We start from the raw sequence: 26,359 nt of genomic DNA on the forward strand, positions 1-26,359 counted from the left end.
GGCCCAGAGCCGACCAGAGAAATGTCCCACGAGCGTCCCATCGAACTCGAGCAATGTCTGGCGCGCACGGCTGACGAAGCTGACTGTAAGGATCCATTCGAACGGAAAAATGTTCGAAGCAACCGAAACGCAAAGCCTAAGCATAACGACTCACACGAGCCGACGGTATGCGATCTCCGTGGGCAATAGTCCCATTTTTGTGGCACATTTTAGCGATTCTTCGTTGGCGAGGGCAACCACAGAAAACGAAGAAAAGGCATTGTGTACCGCCGGTGTTCGAGCTCCATTTACACTTCGAGAACCATCCGCCCAGTCTGAGGTGGCAATTATTTAGAAAGGATCTGTGTGTCGCTTAAAAGTACACAATTCTCACCTCGAGGGCACCGGGAGCACCGGGGACGTCGGGCGGTACCGGTGTGAAGACGGTTCCTAACGCCTCGCACACAGAAACAGAAGGCATAGGCGACCCATTAGAGGAATTACCCACCAATGGCCCAGTCGGCCTGGCCGAGAGGCATTCATATGCAAAATTTATCCCAATACACCTCCTGGCTTCCGGTGCGGGAGATCTTGAAGCGGTCTTGAAGGGGGATGGTCAGGCTGGCACAGGGCTTTCCAACAACCACCTCCACCAGAACGGCAGACGACCAACAGCCCGACCCCGATGGCGACGGTCCCGTCGAGATTATTTTGCCTTTTCGTTCACCTTTTGAACGCTCGAGAACATTTCAAAGTTTTGATACCAAAAATTATAACCCTTCGTCCGGGTGGCCGGGTGGAGTAAGGGTCTGTCAGAGCAGAGCAGCGCAGCGCAGGGTAAGATTATTCATAAGATTCTTGGGAATACTTGGAATACGGCGAGCCCGAGCTCGAGTGCTCGAGTGCTAGCATTGGGACATCTTCTTGGCGAAAAGCTCGGCTACTAGTCGACCCGCAAGCTGGCTTCAAATCGTTTCTCGGAAGTCAGCACTCGGCGGCTTATAAATATGCGACATCAATTTCGGCCGGATTGCGCCCAGCTAGCCAGCCAGCCCACGCCGTGGCGCGAAGCTGGAGAGTACACTCACCCGGAAGGGGGGATGGTAAATTCGATAAATTTGTCTCCAACTCCACACAGTGGGTGTCATTGAAAAGCGCCAAACGCGACTATTGAATCCAGCGAACCCGACGTGGTCCGAGACATCTTCGCCCCGTCCACGGCGGTGTCGAGTATATTGGATTCTGGATGGCATAAATTTGCATAAACAGCGATCCGCCGTGACGGAGAAGAAAAATTAGAGTCTCAGGTGTTACATTTGGCTGGGCGCACTGAATGAAAAATGCCTCGAAACGCCAACGATAGACTGGCTGTGGCCACTCATCACGACAATACGGTCTCATTAGGCCGGTCCGGCCGCCGGTCAACGTGGCGCGTCGCCCCGTAAGTGCCCTGCGGCAACCAATTGCTGCATATTACGCCACAACCACAACACACACCTGCATAATGGCCGCCTGGCCGGAGGAAGATAATTTTCGCACGTGTACGCCGTAACCTAGAAACAGGTTCTCAGGTTGCCACTGGTAACCTTTGGCTCTGGCTACGTCACAATCCATACGGGCCCTCGATTGAACCAGCGGACTGAGCGAGACAGAGGCCGAGTTTGGCGGCTCGGACCTTAGTTGAGAAACTGGCAAAAATGGACCACGAAAATCCGGGGGTTCACAGGACGAACCGGACCCCCCGGGGAGGGAATGCTTGGTCGACGCCGCAGACAATACCATTAGAGATTAAAACCGGAATGTCTCCCACCAGAGTGTGTGTGTTGGAGTGGGCTAACTTTCGTCCGATTACCGTTTGACCTTTTCCGTTCCATGCGCGCGCGTCAGCGCCATCTGTGGGCGAACGGGAAGATAATCTTCTTAAAAGCGCATCTTCCGCACCGGACGACCGAACGAACCGTAACCGCCCGTAACTCGGACCGGATCATCATCCTACAACCGTGGTCCATCAATTCTAAACGGGGCTCTCTGTCTCTGGGGACCCGCAGCTTAGTTCCACGTGGAGAACCGTTTGGAGTCGGCAACAAATCACAACGCTACGGAATGTACAGAACTTTAGCGGAACCGGAACACAGTGGGCACCTAATCCACTTAGGCGTGCCCTAAACAGCCCTAAACTGTGATAACTATTATCACTCGCGGGTTTCGCGCTTTGTGTGAGCGAAACATTTGGCACATTGTCGGAGCTTGGCCGCGCCACGTTGAATGGCTTCTGGTAGCGAGCCGCCAACGACGAGGATTTCGTAGGAGTCAGCGCCCGTGCCGAAGAAGAACATTATACTCCCGGGCGTTCCCGGGACGATGAGGTACGAAGGGATCTGGTTTCCAGCAGCAGCAGCAGCTTCGCCGTGTACCGACGGGATAAGAAAGTTCCGTCCTTTTGACTCGGCGCACCCGGCGCACCGCAGCTCTCATCATCCCCGCGCGGATCCCGACGACTTTAATCAGATTATAAAAATTACTTTCTCAACAACGACTTCTACACCCAGCACACCGCACACACCGCCGTCCGCACGCGTTCTTCGCAATCCGAAGTTCTTAGCGCGCGGCCCCCGGGGAATTACTTTTCCGTGTGGCAGCCTCAGCTCCCAGCGGAGCCCACCACGTAGCCTTTCGGGTGCCGTCAATGTCGCGGAGCTCCTCGGGTCCTTTTGGACCCGGGAACGGTTAGCCCTCCCCCGGACACAAAGCTCGTAAACGGGAGCTCATTTGCCTGCTCGCGACTCCCGCACCGAGCTGCTAAAACATGGCGAAACATGGTGTTGAGTTCTTCCATTCCATCCTCCATTCCATATCTTCCATCGCGGGTAGTCCATTTTCGGGACGATCGTCACAATTGGTTGACGGTTGCAAAACATTTTGTTATTACTTTAGGACATGTTTTTTTTTTTTGGTTGTCATTCGCTCTCTGCTCGTTGGTTTTCGACCTTTCGGGGCATTTCGTTGGGCCATCGAATGGGTCCGATCTGGCACTCTCTAAAAGAACACCCTGGTCAGACGTGGCTAAAACATGAATGAATCAGCATCCTTTTTTCTCGCCCGGGCTCGGGAATTTCGGGGAATTACAACACGGCCCTCCCGGGTGGCACTTTAGTGAATGGAACGAATGAAAGTTTAACTTCGCCGACTTGGTGGAGGCCAACGATAAGAGCTGACCGAACGATTGTGCTTCACACAAAGCATAAAACTGAACGAGTGGCCCTTTGGCTGGCCGACCGGGGCCCTTTAGCAGGTTCTTTCCGATGTTCTACGCGCTCGTTTTCATCATCTACCACCGACCCCGCTGGACCATATCTCATTATGATGGAATTAATTCCGCAACAAACGGGACTATCATCATTAGCGGCGCGCACCAATTGAATGGGCGGCCGGCCATTCAATGCTCGTGTCCGTGCCGGCATGTTTTATGCTGCAGCGCCCGCTGCCTGCCGGCTTCCCGGAACCGATCGAGATATCGCTCGGACCCCCGGTACCGGTTTACCGGCGAATTGTTTTGCAGTGATTTTTAATTCAAATGGCTTCACAATCGCAATGCTGCGATGCTGCGATGTTCATTAAACGATAATTGGGCCCTTAAACAAACGGGGCCCCATCAGAAGCGCGAATGAATCGTACGTTAAAAGGAACGGCTTGAAACTCTTTTCATAATCAGTGGCAATACGGACGGCATCGGCAGTAATCCAACTGAGCTACGTAACTGGTGTGTGATTGAGGTTTTCAAAATTTCCCACAGTTTGAGTTGAAGACTCGCCACTTTCAAAAATGGGTTTTTAATTTTAAGTTTCCCAATCAACTGCAAGCGTCCCATTGCGTAAACGTTTTAAAAATCAAGTAATTGATAGTTTAAAATCCAAACACTTGATGGATCGCCCGATAGTTGAAGCATGTCAATTGAGGCAAAGAATCCACCGAAACATTTGATGCACACCGCAAAATGAACCTAAAGTCAAATCTTACAAGCCTTTAAAAATTACATGTTTGCACAAAAGTGCTCATTTTCCAAACATTCTGTTCTTTGATGGGTAAACATGATAATGATTTGGGCAGCATTACCTGCAAATGAATGCTTTTCAATCGTTTCCATCTAGCTTGACGTCAAAGTCATGATGCCGACTTCGTTTCGTTCCCAATCATGACTCTTCCATTGCCGAAGGACTTTCTGGACCATGTTAGAGTGCGAAATAAGCGCTAAACACTGGGCCACAGTAGAGAAGAGATGAAGAAGCCGCTTAGATGTGAACGCAACTCGGATTAAGATCACCTGAAGTGTACCATAAAATTCTTAGACAAAACAAGTTTCTTCTTTGTAACAGTTTTTGTGCCGATCCCAAATTTCACACCAATGAGCTGACTGGTTTCGGTAGCTTCTCGAAAGTCATCTCTATTTGTACCGGGCTCGTACACTGCGATTGGTAAGCCCCTGATAGGGTCGAAGCGCAGTGGGTTTGTTTGGTCTCGCCGAACGTGCTCGAAGTGTGGTGCTAAGCGCCAAACACACGTTTTAATTAGTTCGATCATGTGCGAACACTTATCGTCTGCAACCGTTTGCCGCCCCTGGAGTTGCCAAAGTTGCCGTTTGTCGTAAAGGGGGTTCGGCGGGTGGGCTACCCACATTGCCCACGCCAAGTCTCGCCAACGGAAAACATAATTACCCAAAACATGGTCGACCGAAGCCCCTCCTTTACTTTTATTTGTTGGCCAATGGTTTGATGCAGATGAACCGTCCGGGCCAGGGAAATTGGACCGTGTCAACCGCAGGGTGGCGCAAGGAACGTCCGCCGCCCCCATCACACGGTGACAGCCGAGCAGCCGGAGCCCCGGAGCCCAGTCCATCAGTCCAGTGGTCTCGTTAGCAGTTCGCTTGTTTAATTGAATCCTCCACCACCAGATGGCTGCCAGAGAGACAGCTTACCATCCGACGGCGGAGTACTCGTCCAATAGCCGCAACCTGCCGTGTGGTTGGCACCAGAATTATGTGGCGTTATGGCTAAGACGTTTCACATGCTAAGCCACGACGACCGAGGTGAGTTTTTGGAACCGAATTTGAAGCAACAGTAATTTGCGGCGTGGTGTGGCTCACACCAGCGAAACCAGCACAACACTTTGCGGCATAATTATGCGCTACTTGCTTGGATGTTGCCACCACGTAGCCCAACTCCGGTGGCCCAGTTTTTTGTTACAGTCTCGTCCTCTCTCCCTCGCACGGTTTGGCTGCTTCACCCACATAACATGGTTCGAGTGGCTGCCGGCTGCCGACTATGTTTGCCTTCATTTGTGGCGCAATGCTGTTGATGTTGCCGGCTGCTGCTGTTGCGGTCGCGGTCGCAGTCGAGAGACGGTATGTCTGTCGTGGGGATGGGGATTTCTCTTACGGCGCACTGAGTAACTGGGGTCCAGCCGTCGCCAAGAAGTCGTTTAATGACTTATCTAAATCAACGCGAAACACCAGCCGTCACGCCGATGCAGCAAAAGCCTCAGCACGTCACGCCGGAAGGTACCCCCGCAGCCGCCTCCTTTCGGGGGTCCTTTGGTCCTCCACAGTGTGTCATCCCGATGTGAGAACGAAGAAGCTATTTGAATGCGAAAAATTGGAACACAATCTACGAAACAATCCGACCGCATCCCGGACCGGACCAGGAGTCGGACGTGCCCACTCAACGCCGACCGACTTCCTAGGTCCTAGAGCCGTTTCGTCACGTCTTTCCCATACCCCGGGACGATGCGATGCGGCCCGAACGTGACCAAGAGCCCAACACCTACGCGTGGCCCCCCTTTTTCACGGCCACAGGCGCCCAAGGATCAAGGAGGGCATGGGGGCTCAAGGCCCCACGGGCCCTCGGGACTATCGCCGTCGGTTTATTTATTAGCGAACGCGCCACCGAATGTCCTTGGGGGGCCCTACTGACTGGTGAGCGTGCGCCGGCATGCTCCCGGGAATGCTGGCCTCGGGAAATGGCTTACGGGGCCTCAGCCTTGAAGATATTTGCGCCCATTAGACCCCGGGCGGCGGAACGGAACCGAGCCGATCCGCCGGAAATGGCTGGTAATACATCGTGCCGGCCGCACGATGCTGCTGCTGCTGCTGCTGCTAATGTGTGCTCATTGTTATTGCCATTACGCACAAATAGTGTGCTAACTTTTCCGGTCCAGAGCGCACCGACGAACAGCGACGCCGGTGAATTCGGATTCGGTGGCAAGGCAAGCATAATTAACGGGAGACCGGCGGTTGTTTCGCGTGGCCCCCGGCCCCGGCCCAGCAGGCCTTTTTGCAGTCGATTTAACCTTTTAGCCGGCGTCGACGACGCTCAATGGCAGAAGTTTCAATGAATTTAATTAAACTGTACAACTCAACTCGACGTGCGATGTCAACGTGCTCGGCACACGAGCGGGGGGAGGACCGGATTGTTGAGTCGCTCCCTTCCGGTGACACCAGAAAGGTGGTTGGAATGATTTGTGGCCAACCCGGACGGAAGGCTCCCGGGGTCCCCGTCCCCAGAGCCGGGCGGTGCCGGTTTCCGTGGGAAGATCTTGTGACAAATGACAATTGATATCGTTTGCGGTCCTGGCCTGGCACAACGGTTTCAAAGGGACGCCGGGACGAGCAGAGATTAGTCGCACCCGACCACGCACACGATTGTTGTACGATATCTGTGCAGCAACATCCTCCGGAAACGGCTACCGATGGCCCCCCAATTTATTAAACTATAGTGTGATTCGTCAGGTGTTTGGATTTTCAGGTACCGATTACTTGACTTTCGAAACGTCAAACTGCAGTCTGGAAACTGTAAACATTTAGTAAAAGCTTGGACATTTACGACAAACATTTAGTAAAAGCTAGCAATGGGACGCTCCACGCTTGCACAAAATTGGGAAATATTAAACTTAAACGTTACTTAAGCTAAAACGTTAAAAACTTAACTAAACTTAAGTTAAAAACGTTAGGGTTAAGCTAATAAGCATAATTTCCGCATGTGGGGGTCGGAAAATCCACACGCTGTCCAAGACAAGCAAATGCACCCACAACGAGTGATTGTTTGGTGCGGATTTTGGTCAAAAATGAAGAAGGAGCCTTAACCGTCAATGACATACGCTACCGAAAACTATTGGCTGATTGGTTCTTCGGCGAAATCCTCCCCATCTTCGGAGTTCAAACACTAGCTGTAATCTTCGCAATCTTCTTAACAAGTTTAATGATAAGCTCTTGTTCATAAAATGTCTACATTCGTCCACCGTGGACCGTGTTTGGTCAACGAAATCCCAGTCACCATCGTTTGACCCACAATCGATGGCGCACCTGTTGATGGTGTTCATTCACAGGTTCTAAACTACCCAGCGGTATCTGGGTCTTCCTCGCTAATGCACCGTACTCTCCCTCGAAACGATAGTAAAGTAGGGTGGTGCAAAGTTGGGACAGTCGCAAGATCCGGGCCCCGTTGGCGGATGTAACGCCTTGCTCAAGGTCAGTGCAGCAAGCTGGAAACTTTTTCCACCAGCCAGAGCACCGCGAATGGCAACAGCTCCCCGGCGGAAGGGGAGCAACAGCGCTTTATTGCCACGGTAAACATCACACCCCGAGTGTCGGTGTGGTGTTTGTACAGCGAATCGGAAGTCGTGCACTGGGCGATAGACGTAGACGCCCGGAGAGTTGCAGACGCGCATCGCAGATGGGCAGAATTTCGGTGCAGTTCCCAAAGCAGCATCGGGCACACGGAACCTTCGGGTGGTTCCAGAGAAGCGCCTCCACAGCCGGTGCCTAAATGCGGGATCAATTTCATGGCGCTACCTTGGATCTTCCGCCACGCTTCGGTTAGATCCTTTTACCGGGAACTCTAAAATTAAAGTCCGCTCAACTCCGTAATTGCTCATTATCGGTAACTGGTTCCAAGAACGCTTTCGAAGGGATTCTTGTGACGCACTTACAAGCTACGAAGTCTGCCCGGGACGGACGGACGAACGGACGGAACGTAATCGGGCGGATAAGATGCAGGTTAATTGGCTCCACTTAGCACCCGGTGACACAGAGGATGGCGCATTCAAGCGCGACCCCGGTTGCAATTAATTGACGCAATCTCGCAACGCAAACAGTAGCTGGGGCTTGCTGTCAGGCTCAACTGCCGGCCAGCTGTTTCGCTCCCAAAGGACACGACCCGCCACCGGCAGGCAAATCACGCGAAACACGGAACGGGCAACTTGTTATCTTGAAGCAAAATTCGCACACATTCGCGTGATAAGATGGGCTATCGGTTGGCTCGGGCCGCGTCGATAACAGTCGTGTCGTAACAACCGACCGTGACTCAATCGATCGAACCGGTGTCGAGCACCACCGAGCACTCTGCTCTGCGGTATAATATCGGTCACCACCCCAAAAACCGACCACCAAATGCAATATCCAACTCCCGGGGTGCATCGCAGCTGCTGGAGGTCCGGAACCGGACCCCGGTATCGATTGGTGGCTGGGCGTGGCTGGACTGGAACACAATCAAATTCAATTACTACCGGCGACGACCGGCAAATGGGGCCGCTAGGCCCCACCAAAATGCGTGCCCCCGATCCACCCATGGCCAGTCCGGCCGGTCATGGATTATTAAAAAGGGCGAGACCTCAATCATCGTCCAGAGAGGTTCCGTCCCAGGAACTATCGGCTCCCTGGGCTGGCTGGAGTGCTGGGTGCACTGGCCAGAACTAGAAAAGAAACGGCAAACAAATGGAACGGAGTGGTCGGCCGTCGGCAGGATGAGGACAATTTTCCCGAGCATTCAATCGAACGAGACACACACACAGAGCCGACTTCTCAGACTTTCATGCCCATTTTGTCGTTTTCCCATCGCCCGCGACCCCCGGAGGTGGATTGGGTTCCCGGGTTCTTTACTATTCCACAATTTAGTGCAACCGTAGGGTCTGGAGCTAGGGTGGCCTCATAAATTATTGCCCATCAGCAGTCCCGACCGTGCTCTTCTTCTTCGGGATGGGCCGTATGCAAATAGGTCCCGGGGCTGCTAACGCTGCGGGTAGTCACCGCCGTTGCTGATCTTTTTGCTTTTACGACCCGAAAGTGCTCAGGTACGGACCGCACCGAGATGATACTTTTGCCGACTTTGCCGAAGTTGATTGCTTTGTTTGCATTGCCGCTGCGCAGGACGCCACAGACAAGACGCAGGTAGAGACTCTCGTCAAGAAGAGACAGCGATTTGAGGGAACCGTAAGGCCGTTACCGTGAAGCTCTCCGTGAAGAGTGCTGTGATCTGTTTCGCACACAGTGCTGTGCGGATTTTTTGTACGGATTGGTCCTGCAGCATGACGTTTGGACACCTTATTTAAAGTTTTCCTTAACGAATTGAATTGAAATCTAGAAACCCGGCAGGTCACGAGTACCAGGCTATGCAGTTTTCCGTTGCTCGGGATGGAGTACGAGGTCTGTTCAAAAATTTTCGTGACACTTGTTTTTCCGCGGGATACATAGATATGTCACTGGCAAGTGGTAAAATGTTCGGCCATTTTGATTAATCACTTAATTTTTGACAGCTGTTTTGCTTGGACAAGGTTCGGCTTATTTTCTTCTCGGCCTCTCAGAACATTTTGAGCCACCGATAAGCGCTGCTTTGGGTCATAATGGCTTCACCATAAGCCACATTCAACATTTAGAATGTGTGCGCGCTTTTAATTCACACGAAAAACGATCACACAAAATTTAATAAAGATTCTTTGCCATCCATTTTTTGAGCGAGACAAAAATCTACGATGAGCCAAAACACGTCCAAACATAATAGGTGTAAAAAATTGACTGATTATTCAAAATGGCCGAACTTTTCACCATAAGTCAATCACAAAAAAATCGAAAACCGGATATACGTAGTTCGCGGAAATTCAAATGTCGCGAAAACTTTTGAACAGACCACGTATCTCCAGCTGATTATCAGCTGAACCGCTGGAAGCGGTCATAAACCATCGCGATAACTTTCCTAGCCGGTCCTAGGAACCCCGCATCTCCTCTCTCTTCCTTCGTCTACCGAGACTTACCTGGCTCGAGACGGGACTGGACGTGGGAACCGTATCCTTCGCATCCTTGCCGCCGACGGCCGTGTTGGTGCCGTACAGTGTCGCCACCTTGCCGTAGGCCGGCGTGAAGGTGTTCGGATGATGGACACCGAACACGAACGGTCCATCAATATCGGCACCGCCGCCGCTCCCTGCCGGAGCAGGCGGTGACTCGGTTCGCCTCGGCGGCGGCGGTGGTGTCTTGTGATGGTGCTGCTGCTGCTGCTGAGCTCCCAGGAACATCCGTTGCGGAGGAGTGGGCGGTGCTGGCGAGGCCGCATCCAGCAGCCGGCGGCGCAGTTGCTGGTGCTGCTGCTGCTGCTGCTGAGGCTTCGCCCCGCCACCGACACCCGCCTTGCCGGCCGCGTTCAGCTGGTTGTGGTGGTAGACCAGCTCGTCGTAGTCATCGTCATCGCTGTTGTTGCTGTTGACGGTGTACTGATTGACCGTCCGCTGGTAGTGCTGAGCCCGCTGGCGCCCATCCAGATCGGAAAATTGGAAGTGGTGCCGCTGGGGGTCACCGTCACCACCCGTCGGAGACGGAGGACTCCCGTACGGGTAGCCTTTGTGCGAGTCGGTTGAGTTCCACGCGTCGTACTGACGGCTGATCAGGTTGAAGTCATTGTAACCGCGGACCGGCACCTTCGGCACGTGGCCCCCGCCACCGCCAGCCGTGCCGTTGCCGTGCTTCTTGGTGCTGACCACCTGCGGCTGGGCCCGACGCTCCAGGAGCGGCCGGGTGGACCGATTGAACGGATGGTCCCGCGTCTGCATGGTCTGCGGATTGCCGCCGATCGTGGGAATTGCGATGCCCAAAATTTCCGTTATCGTCGGTGACATCTAACACACACGCTTACCGACACGGTCACAAAACGGTTGGTCGCGGAAAAGTAAACTTTCATTCGTAAGGATCGAAACGGATCAGATTCGACGGATAGCGGCACCATTCGCTAATGCTTCTTCCGCCGTGTTTTTCACCAAGGGACTTTCTGCTTCCCGTTACACGCAGGCACGCACTCCCGGAGCAGCCGCTTCACTTACACTGAGCTTTCCGGAAGCTTTCCGGTCGGCTGATTTCACGGCGGCGCACTTCCGTTATTCGCCCTGCCAAAGGCTGGCACGGATTTTTGCGGACGAAGCCCGCACAGCGTAGCGTGTTTCCGCTGGCGCTGGTGTCGATTGATCGATTGGCCGGAGTCGCTTGCCGTTAATTTTTTTATTTTTTGCTGCTTCGATTATCTTCCACCACTTGGCGTTGCTGCAATGCACACACACACACTGCCACCGGTCGTTATCTTGCCCCTGGGTAGCCCCTAATCATCCCCACCGGTAAGTTGCGCCTCGCGCTCTTTCTCTCACGCTCACTTTGCCGCCGCGTGGAGGCCTTAAAATAAATACGCGGGATCCGGTCCGCTGTGATGATAGCGACAGGCCGGTGCAAGTGCAGCAGGAACCGCGAACTTTCGTCACTTTCGCGAAGTTTCCCCACCGGGCGAACGGGGACACTTGTCTCTCTGGACGGGGCTGTGGAACCTACAACGGAATGGAACAGAATGAGCTCGGTGAAGGTGTGTGAAGTAAGGCCGACTTAGTGGGTAGTTGGATCCAGAAAATGTAAACACACGGTAGCGGTACAGCTCCGGGAGCTGTCGAAAAACTGCACCCCTACATAGTCGATGCGGCTTTGGCGGCCCTTCCGGTGCGCGGCCACTGATAAAACAGAGGGTGCGAATGCGCTAGATACCGAAAGCTGACGCGCTTATCGGACGAAAGACAGACACCGAAAAAAGGCCCCCCCAACCGACGGACTCTGCGCGCCAATAATGAGGCCCGGTAATGTGTGACCATGCATTTGATGAGCCGACTTCCCGACACCCTTCCCGTTCCCACACTGTTGGCGGGGTTGGAGGCACCCCGAGCGAGCGCAGGGGTGTCTCTCTTCCTAGTTCGCACCCTGCATTCGTTCCCACTGGGCTTCCGGGACCAGAACGGGACCGGTTCACCGATTCTTTCCCATCGCTTGCGAAGGGTTAGCTCGTCACACACCAGAAAGAAGGGGGTATAATTTCTATTGCTTTCCCACCGTGTGCCACACACACACAGCCAGCTGACGCTGGCGACAGTCGGGGTCCGGCATACCGTGAGATAATAATCGAGCGCTGCAGTGGATTGTCGAACTCCTTTTTTCGTAACCGGAACCTTCGGAATCTTTTTAGTGCATTTATTTAAAGGTGGTGCCAATATCTGATCATTCTAACAGCCATCAGTACTCCTACAACCGGTAAAAAGATACTCCTCAAGCGAAAGCGCCTTCGGTGGAGCGAAGGAAAGCATCAAACGGAGAAAATCTGGACCGTCGCGAGTGAGGCCATCTTCCTGTGGCCACACAGGAAAATGGGTTCCCGAAAAAGGGTGTGCGGAACAGGCACGAAAAGTGCTCGGTGGTCAAAGGCAAGTGGCAAGAAGAAGCCGAAGCCGGAGAAAACCGGGTTGCTTCGTCCCGGGTGGCGCGGAGTTTAGAAGGGAGAAACAAAGAAGAGACGCCGCAAGAAGGTAAAAACACGAAACACGCGAAAGAAGGGGAAGAACTAAACCGAAGTGAGCAAAAGATAGAAACAAAAGAATAGCAACGGGAAAAAGTAAAGCTGGAGAAGCGAACCGAAGAGCGAAAGGTAAAGGCGAAGAGAGATATACCCCGGACAGCAGCAAACGCTGAGGCGCAGCAACAGCATCACCAAACAAGATCACACCACACACCACCGTTGCCCCGTCGCACGGTCGAACGGTCCCCGGGATTAAATGGAACACAAACACAGGCGGCGGCAGCCGAAGCTTTCCACCCGGGTGACGGGCGGTCCTCAAAGTTGGCCGCGCGCATACACGCAGCAGCGGCCGCGATTAAACGTGCACACAAAGCACAACGACGACGACGACGACGACGGTGACTGCTGCTGCAACCCGAAACTTACACTACGCGGACGCGGACATCGTTTCGTTGCGCCACCGCGCACCGACCGTTGGACTCTCGGTTGCCGGAATATTTGCCGAGCTTTGCACACAAACCGACCGCCCGAAAACTTGCCTCGAATTATTCGAAATTCCCCACAATACGCTTTGCGTGCGTGGTCACGAAAAAAAAAAAACACAGAACGCGAGGAGCAGAGATCGCGGACACGCGCGAACACACGGTACGCAGACGCAACGGCTTCTTGCGTCGTCGGCGAGTGGCGAGGAGAAACTAAAAACCTGCGCGGCCGCGACCTGTTCGGCGCGATCCGTCTCCATCGCCACATTACGCCACACGCACACAGCGCGCCCGCCCGAGAGAGAGCGAGAGATTCGAGAGGGGCCCATCGAAAACACCTTGATCACGGGCCGGTCATTGGAACTGTGGCCGCGGCCACCGCGGCGGAGTGAGAAGAAAGAGTGCCGAGTGATGCTGTGTGCGTGACTGCGAATAGCCACCCGGCAACTGCGGGAAGGCGAAGGACTGACTCACTACCTGCGCAGCGCATAGGGGTAGCATCAGTTTTGGGCCACCGCAAACACGCTGCGCAAACGCACGCTGGTGTACGTACGCCCGTTTTGCGCATGTGTGCGCCGGGGTGGCTTAGGTGGCCGTTTCAAGGTTTTCCTCGTTGACTAACCCCGCGCAGGTAGCCGCCTGCTGATGGATGCTGTTTTTGGCTAAGCTTTTTCGGTAAACTCTGGTGATATCGTAACAACGCACGTGGACCACGCAGCCTTTGCGGTACGCAACGTGAAGAGTCAGGTGGACGCTACGCTAGAGCATCGTAGAGCATTGTTTGCTCAAGATAAACAAGCCTCTGTTTTGGGGCTTTGGGTAGTCCACATTATTTGGAGCACACCGTTACAGAAAGCAACAACACGTGTCTGGGGTGCAGGCCAAGATGGCCGGATAAGAAGAAGTCCACATCAATGGCTTCCCTGACGACAGCTCATAGGGTTTCGATCTGTTCATCAAACCGATTCCTAGTTGGCAGCCGGAGACCGAAGGTGCTAACTATAGCACCGCTTTCAGCTCAGCCATTTTGAACCAGTAGATCGGTTTAGGCAGTTGTTTGTGGCCACCCTGCGGTTCCTGCTGCGTGTCCAAACTTGTTTACCACAAAACCTTTCAAACGGAAACGTAGTTCGTAGTTCCCCCGGCATTTACCCGCCGAGTGCTAATTAACTGTTCTTAACGCGCGAATGGAAACGGCAACGTTTCGGGTGCGTTTAGTTCTGGACATCGGGCTCACGTTGCGGTCGAAGTCACAAACAACAACAACAGTGTGCTGGATGAAACACAGTGTACAAAAACGTCTACACTAAACTCCACGACTGTAGCGCTGGCGCTGTCAAATCTCGAACAAAGAACCTTCAATCTCCGCCTGGCAAGACCTGAATCGCATAATCAACCATTAATGGCCGCAATTACGGTAGGACCACCACCGCATCCAGGCGCCGAACGGCGTAAAAGCGCCGAAAGCATAACTTTAGGACCCATAGCACTGCTAGGGATCGCTATCTGCAACACGCGGTTCGGCGAGATCGTTGAACTTGCCTCTCATCCTGCGCTATGCTGGGCTCCTGTCAGAACTTCTTGCGGTCCAGAACCATAGCTGGGGCCTACTGGGGCCGCTATGTGAAGCGGAGGCTGGGGCGAACTATTACGTGGCCTCCCGCCCCTCCACCTAATGCTTCGATGGCCCCTGACCTGGTCTGCTCCCGCACAGATCCGAACAGAGCAGAACAGACCGAGCGATAATTGGTGGTGCGCCATGAGATGGACGCGAAAAGAAAGCCGAAGACTCCGCAAGAAAAGGGGACGGAAGATGCGCGAGACGCGTCCAACGAAACGGTGGAGAAACGATGGAGAAGTTTCGAAAATGGACGAAAACTCGGCAATCTGGCCGGCAAGAGGTAGCGATCACTTCGTGGTTTGAGGCGAGGCGCTCGCGGTTCAATTGCTCGCTGACTGCTTTTCGATACCGATGATCGTTCGGTGGGGGAGGGCGGTCTTCACTCTATGTCTGTGGTGCAGACATCGGCAGCGGGAACTGTAGTGTATCGCCCAAAAGATCGCTCGTAAATTCAATTTAAAGTTTGAGCAATGCATTGATCATTTTTCGAGGGCGCGAGCCCAGCTCCGTTTCCATCAAACTGGATGATCCGTGGCCTTGCCGTGGTCTTCTCAAGTTGATCGCCGGCAACGGTATTAGCGGCGTTAGCGGAGAGAACCAACCAGAAACACACACACACACAAACACAAGCAGCATTCGGTCAGCTTTAAGAGGCCATTGCTCAACAGCAAAGTCCGACACGTCGTGGCGTTGCAGAACACGCCGCGCGTTACTTCATCCGCAAGATACGCAGCCCCCGGGAAGAAACCTGCCGGGCCTCGGGACACTGCCGCGGGTTTGCTCGTTGAGAGTTTGGCTGTGTTTTTCTTTTATGATTTACCCGCCGGTTGTTGTATAACGGCATCAACGCCGCGGCCCCGAGTGTTGTTGCGGAACCCTTCCAATTCTTCGATGGGTGTAATTTTCAAACTTTTGCTTCACCACTGTCGGTGGTTTCCTCGGAGTATGTTTAACTTCTCCACGTTATTTCTACACCCCACAGCCACCTCGCGGCAACATTCACCGATCCGATCACGGTGCAGGGTGCACCGACCGGGCCGGATCTCTCTATCTGCGAAGATCGACACGAAGCCGAAGGTTACCAAAGATCAAGCATCAAACATCATCGGCAGCGCCGTGCAGCGTCATGCTGCACACAGGTGAGGAGGCTGATCCGACCGTGGCCGGTGGTAGTTAAGGTTTCGATTGCGAGGCGGGCTTCAGGCAGGATGACCAAATATTTGGACGGCGCACGGCGTTTTTGTTCCCCGCTGCTGGCTGGCGGAGGAGCTTATGGAGCAACTGCAGTGTAACCTTTTGCTGGCCACCATTTACCACACAAACGCTCGCCCATCACACAACCGCGTCTGCGTCTTATTCGGGCATTTCGGAGTCAACGAGCACCTGCGTATAATCGGGTACCCCGCACTCCAAGTACGTAGACGTCAATCTTGTTTCGCATAATTTGTACATCGGCCCCCCGACAGATATCTGGGTCACTGGGTGGTACGTCCGAATCGGTCAACTTAATTCGATGCCTCGTGAAGAGCCCCCGCTTCAAACGCCGCAATGGCAATTGGCGATTCCAAAGCAAGTGCGCCTTGTGGGCGCCTTCCGAACCGAAAGTCTGTGGAACGAAGGACCGCCATCCAAGGTTGCAACAGCAGTTTCTCACGGAGCCCGCGTGCATCCCCGACACCGAACACAATGATCTAAGCAACCATTGGAGAATACCCAGCGGTTCAGGGGATTGAACGTTTCAATAAATCTTGTACCTCTGGCGCACCGTGCGCATCCCCCGAAGACCTCGTTTAGTTAATTTGATGTGCGTTTTTTTCCCCCGTTGGGACTCTCCTCCCTTTGCAGAGTTAGCAGGCGTTTTATGGGCTGCTGCACCCGTTCAAGGCCATCGCGCGGGCTCGGCAGTAAATTTCCCGTTTTTTGCCGTGGTTTGCCAACCCCTTCTTGTTTATAGGCCACTATTCTCGCTGCTGCTAATCCCGACTGTCATAGCACAACTTTCTACCAAATTTATGACGAGAGTCCTGGCCACGCTTTCACATACATATTGCTTCGGTCTTCCGCGAGGTCCCGCGTGCAGTGTAACGGTGCCACCATAACGTCGACTTATAAGTTTCGCTAACCCAAACATAGCACACCGCCGGGCTAAGGCCACGCGCAGCAGAGGCAATGAATGAAGGTCGGGCTCGCCCTCACCGGGATGACCGGACGCAATAAAAGTTCCGAACGGTACCGAACAACAGCAGCACGCGGGAACCAGTCTCCAGAGTCCAGACTCCACGGGCTGGAGCCCGTGGCCCATGTTTTGCGCAGTAACGAACTCAGAATGCAGCTGTGTGCTGGGGGCAGGTTTTATTGCCGTTGCAATCTTGCCCGGTCAGCATCGGTCGCACGGCAGGGTGCACAGCACCAGAAACCAGGCTCCAGCGCTCCTTCGTGCGCCACGTTCGTAATCGGCGCTAATGTCCCGTCGAAGGCGATGGCGCGATAAACGGCGCGAGCAGAGTGCACTGCATCTTGCGTCTTTAGCGTTTGTCACCATTCCCGGCAGTCGACCGGGGACTTAAGCCGAAGTTGTTGTCGTGGAACCGCAGCAAAAAAACAAGTTGGCTGTGTTTCTTTCTCTGTCTCTCTCTCTCTCTCTGTCGACTCAGCCAAACTGAGGTGCTGAGGTCCAACGACAAAACGGCAGGTGTTCGCAACTTGTTGAAAGCCCGAGCATTGCCCAAGAGAGGACCCAACTTAGCTTCCCTAAAAAACGGTGCCGGACCGCGCGTTGTTTTGCTTCATTATCCTTCGCACCGGCAAATTGGTAGAGATCGGCAAGATGCACCACAAGCCGCTGTCCGGCCATCCCAATTTGTGCTTCTCGGTCGCTTTCTTCGTTCGGCATTCTACGTGCGGATCCATTAAGAAGGAGCCTCGTCTTATGATTCGGAAAGGTTGCGCTCACCGTTCCGTCGCCGGTGCCCGGGTATTGAGTGACGAGTTCGAGCCTCGCTCAGCAGGTCCGCATTTTCAAGATTATGTACGGTCGATTTGGCAAATGACAATGGCAGGCAGCATCGGCTGGAGAAAAACAAAGTGCTGCCAATCTTGCAGCTGCTGTTCGAGGCGCACAAGGAACATTCTGTACCGATTGCCCTAAAAACAACACGGACACTTCTCTAGTGTAGGGCCCGGTTAATGGATTGTGATTTCCACAGGCGTACGTGTGTTGTTAGAACCGGAAGAGCCACATTAGCACCGACTTAAAGATTTATTCTCCAGTTGATGAACTGTCAGGATTCGAACTGACGGACCTGGAGATCTACGAACGGCTGCTGAAGCACAGAATTCACCTTTTACAACCAATTATGCTGCTGCTTGTGTTCGTTTCGTTTATTTTTGGATTGGCTGCGTGTCGGTAGTTTTTGCAACGCGCCACATCAGCAAAGCGCATCGAACGGCTTCCAAAGTGTTCCCCAGTGTCGCCATCAAAGTGATTGTATTATCTGGAAAGTGGGGGGAAAAAATGCAGAAATTAAGACATTGCGATTGGTGGAGCGCAGTTTATTTGGTAACTTTTTATGCAGTTGCTACAACTACCCCGGTAACCAGGACCGGGAGTGCGAGACTTTCGTGCGCAGCCGAAACTGGCGCAGGATCTGCGAGGAGGCGAGCCACGAACGAACGATGGACATTCCGGATACCGGCACATAGGGGGTGGACATAGAAAAATGAATGGTTGATAGACGCTTTAGCTACGCACGAACAGATCTGCACGAACGCAGGCCCACACTAGCCAGCGACATTGGCGAAAGGGAAACCAAGGCTTAAGGAAATATACTTGCTGGTGATAGTACCAGTGACGCATTGCAGCTCTTCAGGATACCGCGCAGCAGCGTGACGTCGTCCGGTGTCAGGGCCCAACCGCTCAGCTGCCCGACACTTTGCAGCTCCGGACAGCGGTCCATCAAGATCTGGAAAAACGGGGGCAAAGAGAGCAAAAAGTACGGTGCCAATGGCTGTGGTGCGGTTCCGGTCACCGTTCGAGCCCAACCTACCTCGACGGTGGCCAGGGACAGATACGGAGCGGAAGTAAACCACACGTCCTCCAGCTGGTAGAAGTCGTGCTCAATCACCATCGAGCTGATGTCCTCGTCGCTAAACGTAACGGCATCGACCGCGAGCCGCTTCAAGGACGTCGTCTTGCAGATAAAGGCCCGCAAACTGGGCTTCGTGATGGGGCTGCTCAGGATTTCCAGCCCCTGCAGGCTGGCGAAGCTACGGTCGCCGGTGAACGTCAGCGAGTCCATCATGTAAAAGTCGAGATCGATCAGATTCGGACACGAGCGCACGATCCGATTGACCTCCAGCGGGCCGTAGCCCTTAATGACCGTCAGGTGGTACAGCGAGCTGCCGCTAGGCTCCAGCAGCCCCGTCAGCTCGTAGCAGCTGAACTTGTACAGCTTCAGCCGCTTCAACCGCACCCCTTCCAGCTTCGCCAGTATGCCGACTTCCGGTGAGTCTAGGTAAAGGTCTTCCAGTCGGGGGCACGTAGCCACGATGGCATCCATCGCTTTGGCACTCGTTTCGATGTCGTGCACGTACGCCAGCTTACACCGGAACCCGGCATCCTTCTGCTCGACGATGTGCAGCAAGCTGCGGCCAACGTACGAGTACGACTGCAGGGTGGCCAGGTTCGGGAGGCGCATCAACAGCAGGGCCACGTCCGTGTGGCAAATGTTTTCCTCGCCCAGCGACCCAATGTCCACGTAGGTGAGCAGCTCGTGGCACTCGCCATAGCACAGATACTCGATGCCGATCTCGGTGATGTCCGTTTCGCCGCTGATGTCAAGCTGGCGCAGGCACTTGCTGTAGTCGGCGATGTGCTTCAGCAAGTCGTCGTTCGGGATGTGCGGTATCGTGAGCTTCGTTAGGCGCGGCAACCGCTTCACGATCTCGTACATGTAGCACATACTGTCCTCCTTCACCCAAACGCCCTTCATGTTGAGCTGGCGCAGACCGCGCCCCTGCGCGGCGATCACCTGCAGGATGCGCTCGTAGTACGCGACCGGAAATATCTCGGTCGCCAGACACTGGACGCCCTCGTTCAGCAGCATCTGCAGGCAACAGAAGCGCATCGATGCTTCGAGCGAATCGGAGCTCAGGATCACGCGCAGCAGATCGTCGTAGATGTTGCTGGTCGCCCCCATATTATCCAGGTACGAGTTGATCTCCACCATCAGCAAAGTGTAGTCCGGTGGCACGCCGAACGTGTAGCTTGTCTGCACCATCGTTCCGATCGCTCCGACGATGGTTCCGGCCAGCTCCGCGAGCGTTATTTCGCTCAGCGTACGGACCGGAATCTTTTTGGACATTTTTTTTGACACAACCACCTTGCGAGTACTTTCTAGTCGTACCGGGATTTCGGGATCACATCACCAGCCTCGTGATCGACTATTCTGCGTCGTCTTTCCGCGCGATGGCGCTTCGCTTCGCTTCACGACGGGGGAAGAATTTGGTGAAACCAAAATAAATAACACACCACTAGGCATGCGCGGGTCGGCCTTGAAACGGCACCACTTGTTTGGTGCAAAACGTAAAGCACCTTACTTACATAAGCTACCGTGGTCTTCGCAGCGATCGGCAAGGCACTGTAAACAGCTCACCCACACACACCGGGCAGGAGAGCACTACTTCCGTTCAAAGTTCCGTCCAGTTCGTAAGTTCGGGGAGTCGGAGTGTCCGCGACGAAAGCCAACACAACTTTCGGTCGCACAGCTTCTCTGGTGCAGCCAAATGGCAATGTCTGGCAGCTGGCCCCAAAACCATAGTCGGGCGCTCGCTTGACAGTTGGCGGTGCGTGCGTGAGCCGCTTATTTTTATCTCTTGCGCAGCATTTTGTTTGTACACAAATCGTGGCCGTTCCGTCGAACGCTGCTGGCCGCTGCGCATACCGATGCTCGCGTAGGAGCATGCGTAAGATTGGCGAGACCACCTTCCACCACAACTACCTACGGGTTATTCAGATACTAGGACTGGGCCAAATGATCGATTTTTCGCGACAACAACTAGAGCTGGCTGTTCCTTGACAGCCCGCGCGACCCAAAAAAGGTAAACTAAATTGCCCATCCCTCATGGGCCAGAATGGAGCTATAAAAGATCTGCAAATAATGGAAGAAGTAAAGATGGAAACTGTTGTACTTCTTACTCTAAAGATCGTGGCAAACCTCGTAAGGTATTGCACTTCTGACGTTTGTGTATTGAAGATGAACAACTAATCTTTGAATACGAATTTTCATGAGGGATGCATTATTCAAACCAGGAAAGATTTATCTTAAAAAGATGTAATTTTAGTTAGTTATCTCAACAGTATCGGTCAATTAGTAGAAGTTCTAGGGTGGTTGGCGGATTTTACTTTTTCAGTACGATATTGATGAAATTGTCTGCATATCCTCTCTAAGCGTCCTTCCCATAATGAGAAGTTGTTAAATCACAGGGCCATAAATACACAAAACGTGCTTGTAGTGAGTATTTGAATGCTCGAATTAATCTTGAACTTGAACTAAGAGTTCTAATTTGTTAGTACACTCTACATATTGGGATTGTGAATTAATTCATGCGGTTTTTATTCAATAATTGTGGCCTAACTGTATAACAACAAAACATATGACTGTTTTAATGAAAGTATTGTCCGTCGTTAGCTAGTTCAAGTGACCTCCCATTTTTCAGGTAATTCCCAGATTCCGTGTCGATAGAACTCCTCCTGTGCTGCCAAATCAGTTTATCATGTCTTTTATCCAATTCTGGTCGTTCTGTGACCAAAGCTTTCTTCAAACGCATTAATCGTTGTCGACGGCCTTGTCCATCCATAAGCGTTCAATAAGTGTTGTACTTTCGTCTCCATTTTCAAAACTATATCAGAACGTCAACAGAACATCTTTTTGACGTTACACCATTAGTAGAGTTTCATTATAGCCATTTTCTACTAGAGAACATAGCATCGAACAAAGAGCACGGGGTTAATTTACTATGGCTAAGTTTTGCTGTGCCATCCTTCATTGTTCCATAGAAATCCCCTTGTTGTTAATGAAATTGTATTTTCGCATGTAACTGTTCGCCTAACAGGTGGTAAAGTTCAGGTACAATCACTTCCTTTACTATCTTGGAGCTACACAATCGGTGCTGTGAATTGATTGCTTTCCACCTCAATTACTTCGTTGTACCAGTCCACTAATTAAGTTTCAATTAAAACAACACAATGGCACAATGGGCAAGTGGACCACAACTTTCAGTTTCCAATCATCGGCCGGAGCGTGAGCAACTTTTCGAGCTTCCCGCAACGCAACTCCATAAACAGTTTCTTGGGGTGCCCTCCACCTTTTTTGATCTGTTATTTATGTTCATCTGTGCGCTCGCAAACCGGCCGCGGCTTTTATGCTGGTACATAGCATGCCCATAACCGGTTCGGACAAAGCACTGGTTGCTACCGGTCGGCCGCCGGGCGAAAGCAGCTGACTGAATGGGGTTCTTCGCCGTTAACGACCGGTGAATGGTCGCAAAAAGTTCGACTCAAGTCCTTGCCAATTCCGTACGCCCGGTGACCCCCTTTCCGGTGACTCGCCGTGGAAGGCCCCATCTTCTGGTCGTTAGACGAGCCGGTCTCCGGTTATGGAGACGGGCGCTCGTTGACGGAAGATTCGAAATGGCGATTCCAGGCGCGCGCGTGTGCAGACGCAGATGATCTTTGTGTTCTTCCCGGACCAAATGCCGTAGGTGGATCCCCGACCCGATTAGCGTTCCAAAAGGTGACGCTCTTACGGCGGTGAGTCAAGCGTTGACTTTTCATTGACCATTTCGGTAGAAGAATAACTGGTCTCCGGGTGCCTAAATCGACCACTTCCGGCAATTACCCGCAAACGGAGTGTGTGTGGGAGAACCTAAAAAATTTGCTTACACCGAGTGGTGAAGAACCGGCCGACGAAGTCAACGTGGTCCCTTGACGCGAAATAACGCGATATCTTCAAAGCGGAGTTTATGTCCGCCCCCGGTGGCCATAAATATTTTATCTTTCGCAATCTCAGAACACCGGGCCACTTTCCTGCACGCGACCCAGAAGGGACACATTCCACGAGTTCTTCAACGATCGTACTGAGGGTACTCCCGGTTTACTCTCGCGGCCATCAAAGTGAAAGTCATCCGAGGGGAATCCGGACACAACACCGGGCCGGCCGGGCAAGGTCGGTTGTCGGTCGGTTTCGGTTCCGCTACTTCCCACCCGGCGGCACCCATTAGAGCGGTCCAGGACCTCCCAAAGTCCGGGATCGATTTCGACCGGCGCGGCGTAATAAAACGGAAAGCACACCGAGAGTTTAGAGTCGATGCCATGCCGCGCAGCAATTCGACCCTTGGGGAAAGGATGGGCGGTGGCGGGCTCCGAACACGATACCTTACCGAAGGACACACGGTGACACGGAGACACGGAGCCTACTACGCCTGCCGCCACCTACTTGTGGATGTGGATGTGCGGACCCCGATCGAGTTATCCCAATCACTGGCTGTGTGGCTTCCTGCCTGGTGTGTGTGTATGTGTCCGAAGGGATCCGAGAGCTTTTTTTTTTGGTTGGGTGAAGAGAGGACCACACAAACTACCACCACCCGTTGCGGTGCGGTACCGGCCTGACCGACGTAACCCCAAAAACCGATTCACTGTACCCACCGCAGGATGTTCCGGGCGCCTTCTTGGCTTTTAGTGAAATCGAATCCATCCAGCTTGCTCCAACAAAAACAGGTCCTGTGTGAGTCGCTGTCGGCTGTGCGGGCTGGTGGCACGGGGTGACACCCGGGGCTCGGATTACAACGGTCGTCGTCGTCGTCGCTGTCGTCGTCAGGTTGTCAACGACGGTTATTTACGGCACTTTAACACAATCTAATGCCAGGGAGCGGGCGGGACGGACCGGGCGGAGGGAAAAAATCGAGCCGATCTGGAAAAGCACGTCCCAGTGATGGTCTGGGTGCCGGTGGGGTGTGTGTGTGTGTGTTGGGGTGGCTCCAATCTGGGACCCGCTCAACTTGAGTGCCGTGATTGAGAAATTTGATCGCTTGGCTCGCGGTTCCATTCCCATCAGACCGGTCGGCAACCCAACTTCAATCATCGCGAGGCTCGCGACAGGACGAGACGAGCCGCGTAAGTGTCAAAAAACGCGCCGGACATATTAATTATGACTTCGGATAGTCGGAGACTAACGGACACCGTGAAGCGCCCCCTAGCGGCCACCAGCCACACTGCTGCTGGGTTACCTTTAACCTTAATCTTGAATGTTGTAAAGTGGCTTCTTCTGGTGATTATATCTTCTTGTACACAACACTGCAGGGCGTACTGACACCGCTGGCACTAATTCGGACGCTTAATGCTATGCAAATGTCCCAGAACGGATACACAGCTTTCGAGCACTCGAGTTGAAACAACCGAAACACCCAACAGAATGACAACGAACGCGCCGTAGTCCTCAGCCGAGCGGACTGCAAACATTTTGCTCCGGGTCCTCCACGGGGACTGTGCTTAGGTTTAACGAACGCTCCGCAGATCGCCGGACCGGACAATAATGTGGTTATGATGAATGAAAATTAACTTTTCCACCGGTCGGCGAGATCGCCTATCACGTGTACCGGTGATCCTTCGCACTCATCGCAGCTCATCACCGCCGGAGTCCCCCACCGAAGTGATTGATGTTGAGCCAGCCGCACTGCGACGCGTTCAGCCCCGGCGGGTCCGGCCTGTGGGACGGATGATGCCGGAAAGATAAAGAGCTACCGCTGACAGACGACAGACCAGCGAGCGGTGGTGAAGAAGACGTAACCGGCCGGAACCGGACCCGGAGCACGATTCCGCGTTCCGCGCTGCGTGTTTCGAGCTTCACGGGACGGCAAACGTGTTCCACGAACGGCCAGAGAGATTCCGGCAGAAAAGTTTACCACGCACCCAAGAGCTTTGGAGCGCGTTTGGTCCGCGCGATTTGACCCAACGCAACGCGAGGCCGGTTTGGCCAAGGGTGCCAAGGACCGACCGAAATTCCTCGTGCTCAAGTTTCGGTTTCGCTCCGTCGTTTCGCCCCGAGCTGGATAAACGTTGCGGTCACCGGCGGCGGCGGCGAGACCAAAACCCCCGAAATCTATGCTCCCGGCTTCTCGGCTTGGTCCTCGGTTGTTCTTGGTCCTTGGTTGTTTTTTTTCCGCAACCCATCCTCCCAGCAACTAGTTAATCGTGCCGGGAACCGGGACGTAATATGGTGTATCTGTGGCCCGTTTGGGGATGATATCTTGCAGCACATTTTGTGCTGTGGTCGGCAGCATTGTGGCATTGTGAACACATTCCGTACAATGTTTCGGTGTTTTTTCTCTCTCTTTTTTCGTCTGTTGTGTCTGTATGTGCGGCTCACATGAGAATAGTTTAGCGACGATAGCGACAGGGGGATTATTTGGGGGCGAACTTTAAGACGGCTATCTTTCGGCAGATTCCTTGTGAAGCCCTGTGGTCCGGTGAAGTTTTTGTGCCGCCTAACGGAGCGTCCAAAGCTGCCGGCGAATGCTGCGACAGCGAAGCGAATCGCAAACCCACTTCAAAGCAGTTTGCTGCAACCGCAAGATGGCGGACGGTTTGGTGAAGGATTGTTTTACCCAACCCAGGCAACTCCCGGTCCCGGTTGCCGGTTTCAATTAAATGTTCAGCCATATTTCCGCGTGGATTGGTCCATCGCCGAAGGATCGGCGATTGATCTGACCTCTACGATGTCACGGTTCGTCGCTGAAGGCAGCAGCCTAAGAATGCACTCTGCATCCGGGGCATCTTCACTCTCAGCTGAAGGGATCGAAAGGGGGGTTGTTTTGTTTGCTAAAACCTTCACAATCAACATAAGTGACGGCTCAAACAAAAACCGACCGAAGACGACTACAACATTGTCGCATTCTTCTAACGATGCCCCTTTTGTTCGCCGCTCGCAATTGTTAGTCAATGCAGACGCGCAATCGCAAATATTTTCAATTATGTAAAAGCAGAAAAGAATGTAATACACACACACACAAACACACACAAACACAGAACAGCCTGAAAGGTGAGCCTCGCTCGATTCTGCTGCCCGTACATTGTAATTTCATTTACTATCGCTTGCCAGCAACTTTCAATTTTTGCTTTGTCTTCCGAGCGACTGGCGACCGAAGCTTCGGGGCTTGGGTGGGGGGGGGGGTGGTCCGCTAATGCTTCGGCGCTACCAAAGAAATGGCCTAAGCTATCGTGCGCGCCCATCATCCCCGGGGGCGCCCTGGGCGGCCGCAGCCGTTACCAAAGTTTGGGCTTTCGCAGCATTATCCCCAAAACTGCCGCGGGCCACCCGGCGCAGAGTGGTGCAGGAAAGGTGGAAAATGTCGAAGTCCAGCCCCACCATGCGCGCTCCGAGAACGGACAAACCGGCGCGGCCTGTGTTTAACGGAGGGGGCGGCTGTGCGCAGGCTGCAAGCAGATAATTGCGAGAAGGGTGGTCTGTGGCCGCCGGCCATTTAAAAGGAGCCGAACGAAGCGAAAGAAAATGGCAAACGAAAATACTTTAACTTTGGCCTCGCCGTTCGTTCTTGCGTATGGGTTGCGATGCGGACGATGC

The 26,359-nt window shown here is 53.3% G+C and overlaps 2 protein-coding genes across 3 annotated transcripts in view; both read right to left on the reverse strand.

Annotated features, from left to right (window-relative positions):
- LOC128272774 (uncharacterized) overlaps positions 1-10,914 on the reverse strand; it is a 30,692-nt gene extending 19,778 nt beyond the window's left edge. Inside the window, exon 1 of the mRNA XM_053010646.1 lies at positions 10,057-10,914. Coding sequence (XP_052866606.1) covers positions 10,057-10,914 — 858 coding nt within the window. The remainder of the gene's footprint in view (positions 1-10,056) is intronic.
- Positions 10,915-18,059: 7,145 nt separating this feature from the next.
- LOC128271582 (uncharacterized) lies at positions 18,060-20,488 on the reverse strand. 2 transcript variants are annotated; one of them, XM_053009167.1, is made up of 4 exons: positions 20,323-20,488; positions 18,767-20,203; positions 18,566-18,682; positions 18,060-18,214 (listed from the first exon to the last, which is right to left on the reverse strand). In XM_053009167.1, exons 2-4 carry the CDS (start codon positions 20,081-20,083, stop codon positions 18,197-18,199), a joined length of 1,452 nt encoding a protein of 483 aa, XP_052865127.1. In that variant the 5' UTR covers positions 20,084-20,203; positions 20,323-20,488; the 3' UTR covers positions 18,060-18,196. The 2 variants fall into 2 exon arrangements, with proteins under 2 accessions (XP_052865127.1, XP_052865126.1); XM_053009166.1 differs by lacking the exon at positions 18,060-18,214 and having other exon boundaries at positions 18,296-18,682.
- Positions 20,489-26,359: the final 5,871 nt, after the last annotated feature.

The sequence above is a fragment of the Anopheles cruzii genome, chromosome 3 (assembly GCF_943734635.1).
Source record: "Anopheles cruzii chromosome 3, idAnoCruzAS_RS32_06, whole genome shotgun sequence".
In the NCBI taxonomy this organism is placed as follows: Eukaryota; Metazoa; Arthropoda; class Insecta; order Diptera; family Culicidae; genus Anopheles; species Anopheles cruzii.

Excerpts from the sequence above, each read along its gene's own strand:
- LOC128271582 (XM_053009166.1), bottom strand. The coding sequence starts at position 20,083 with ATGTCCAAAAAGATTCCGGTCCGTACGCTGAGCGAAATAACGCTCGCG. Across the intron at positions 18,683-18,766 it reads TGTCCCTGGCCACCGTCGAG|ATCTTGATGGACCGCTGTCC; the intron begins GTAGGTTGGGCT and ends CCGTTTTTCCAG.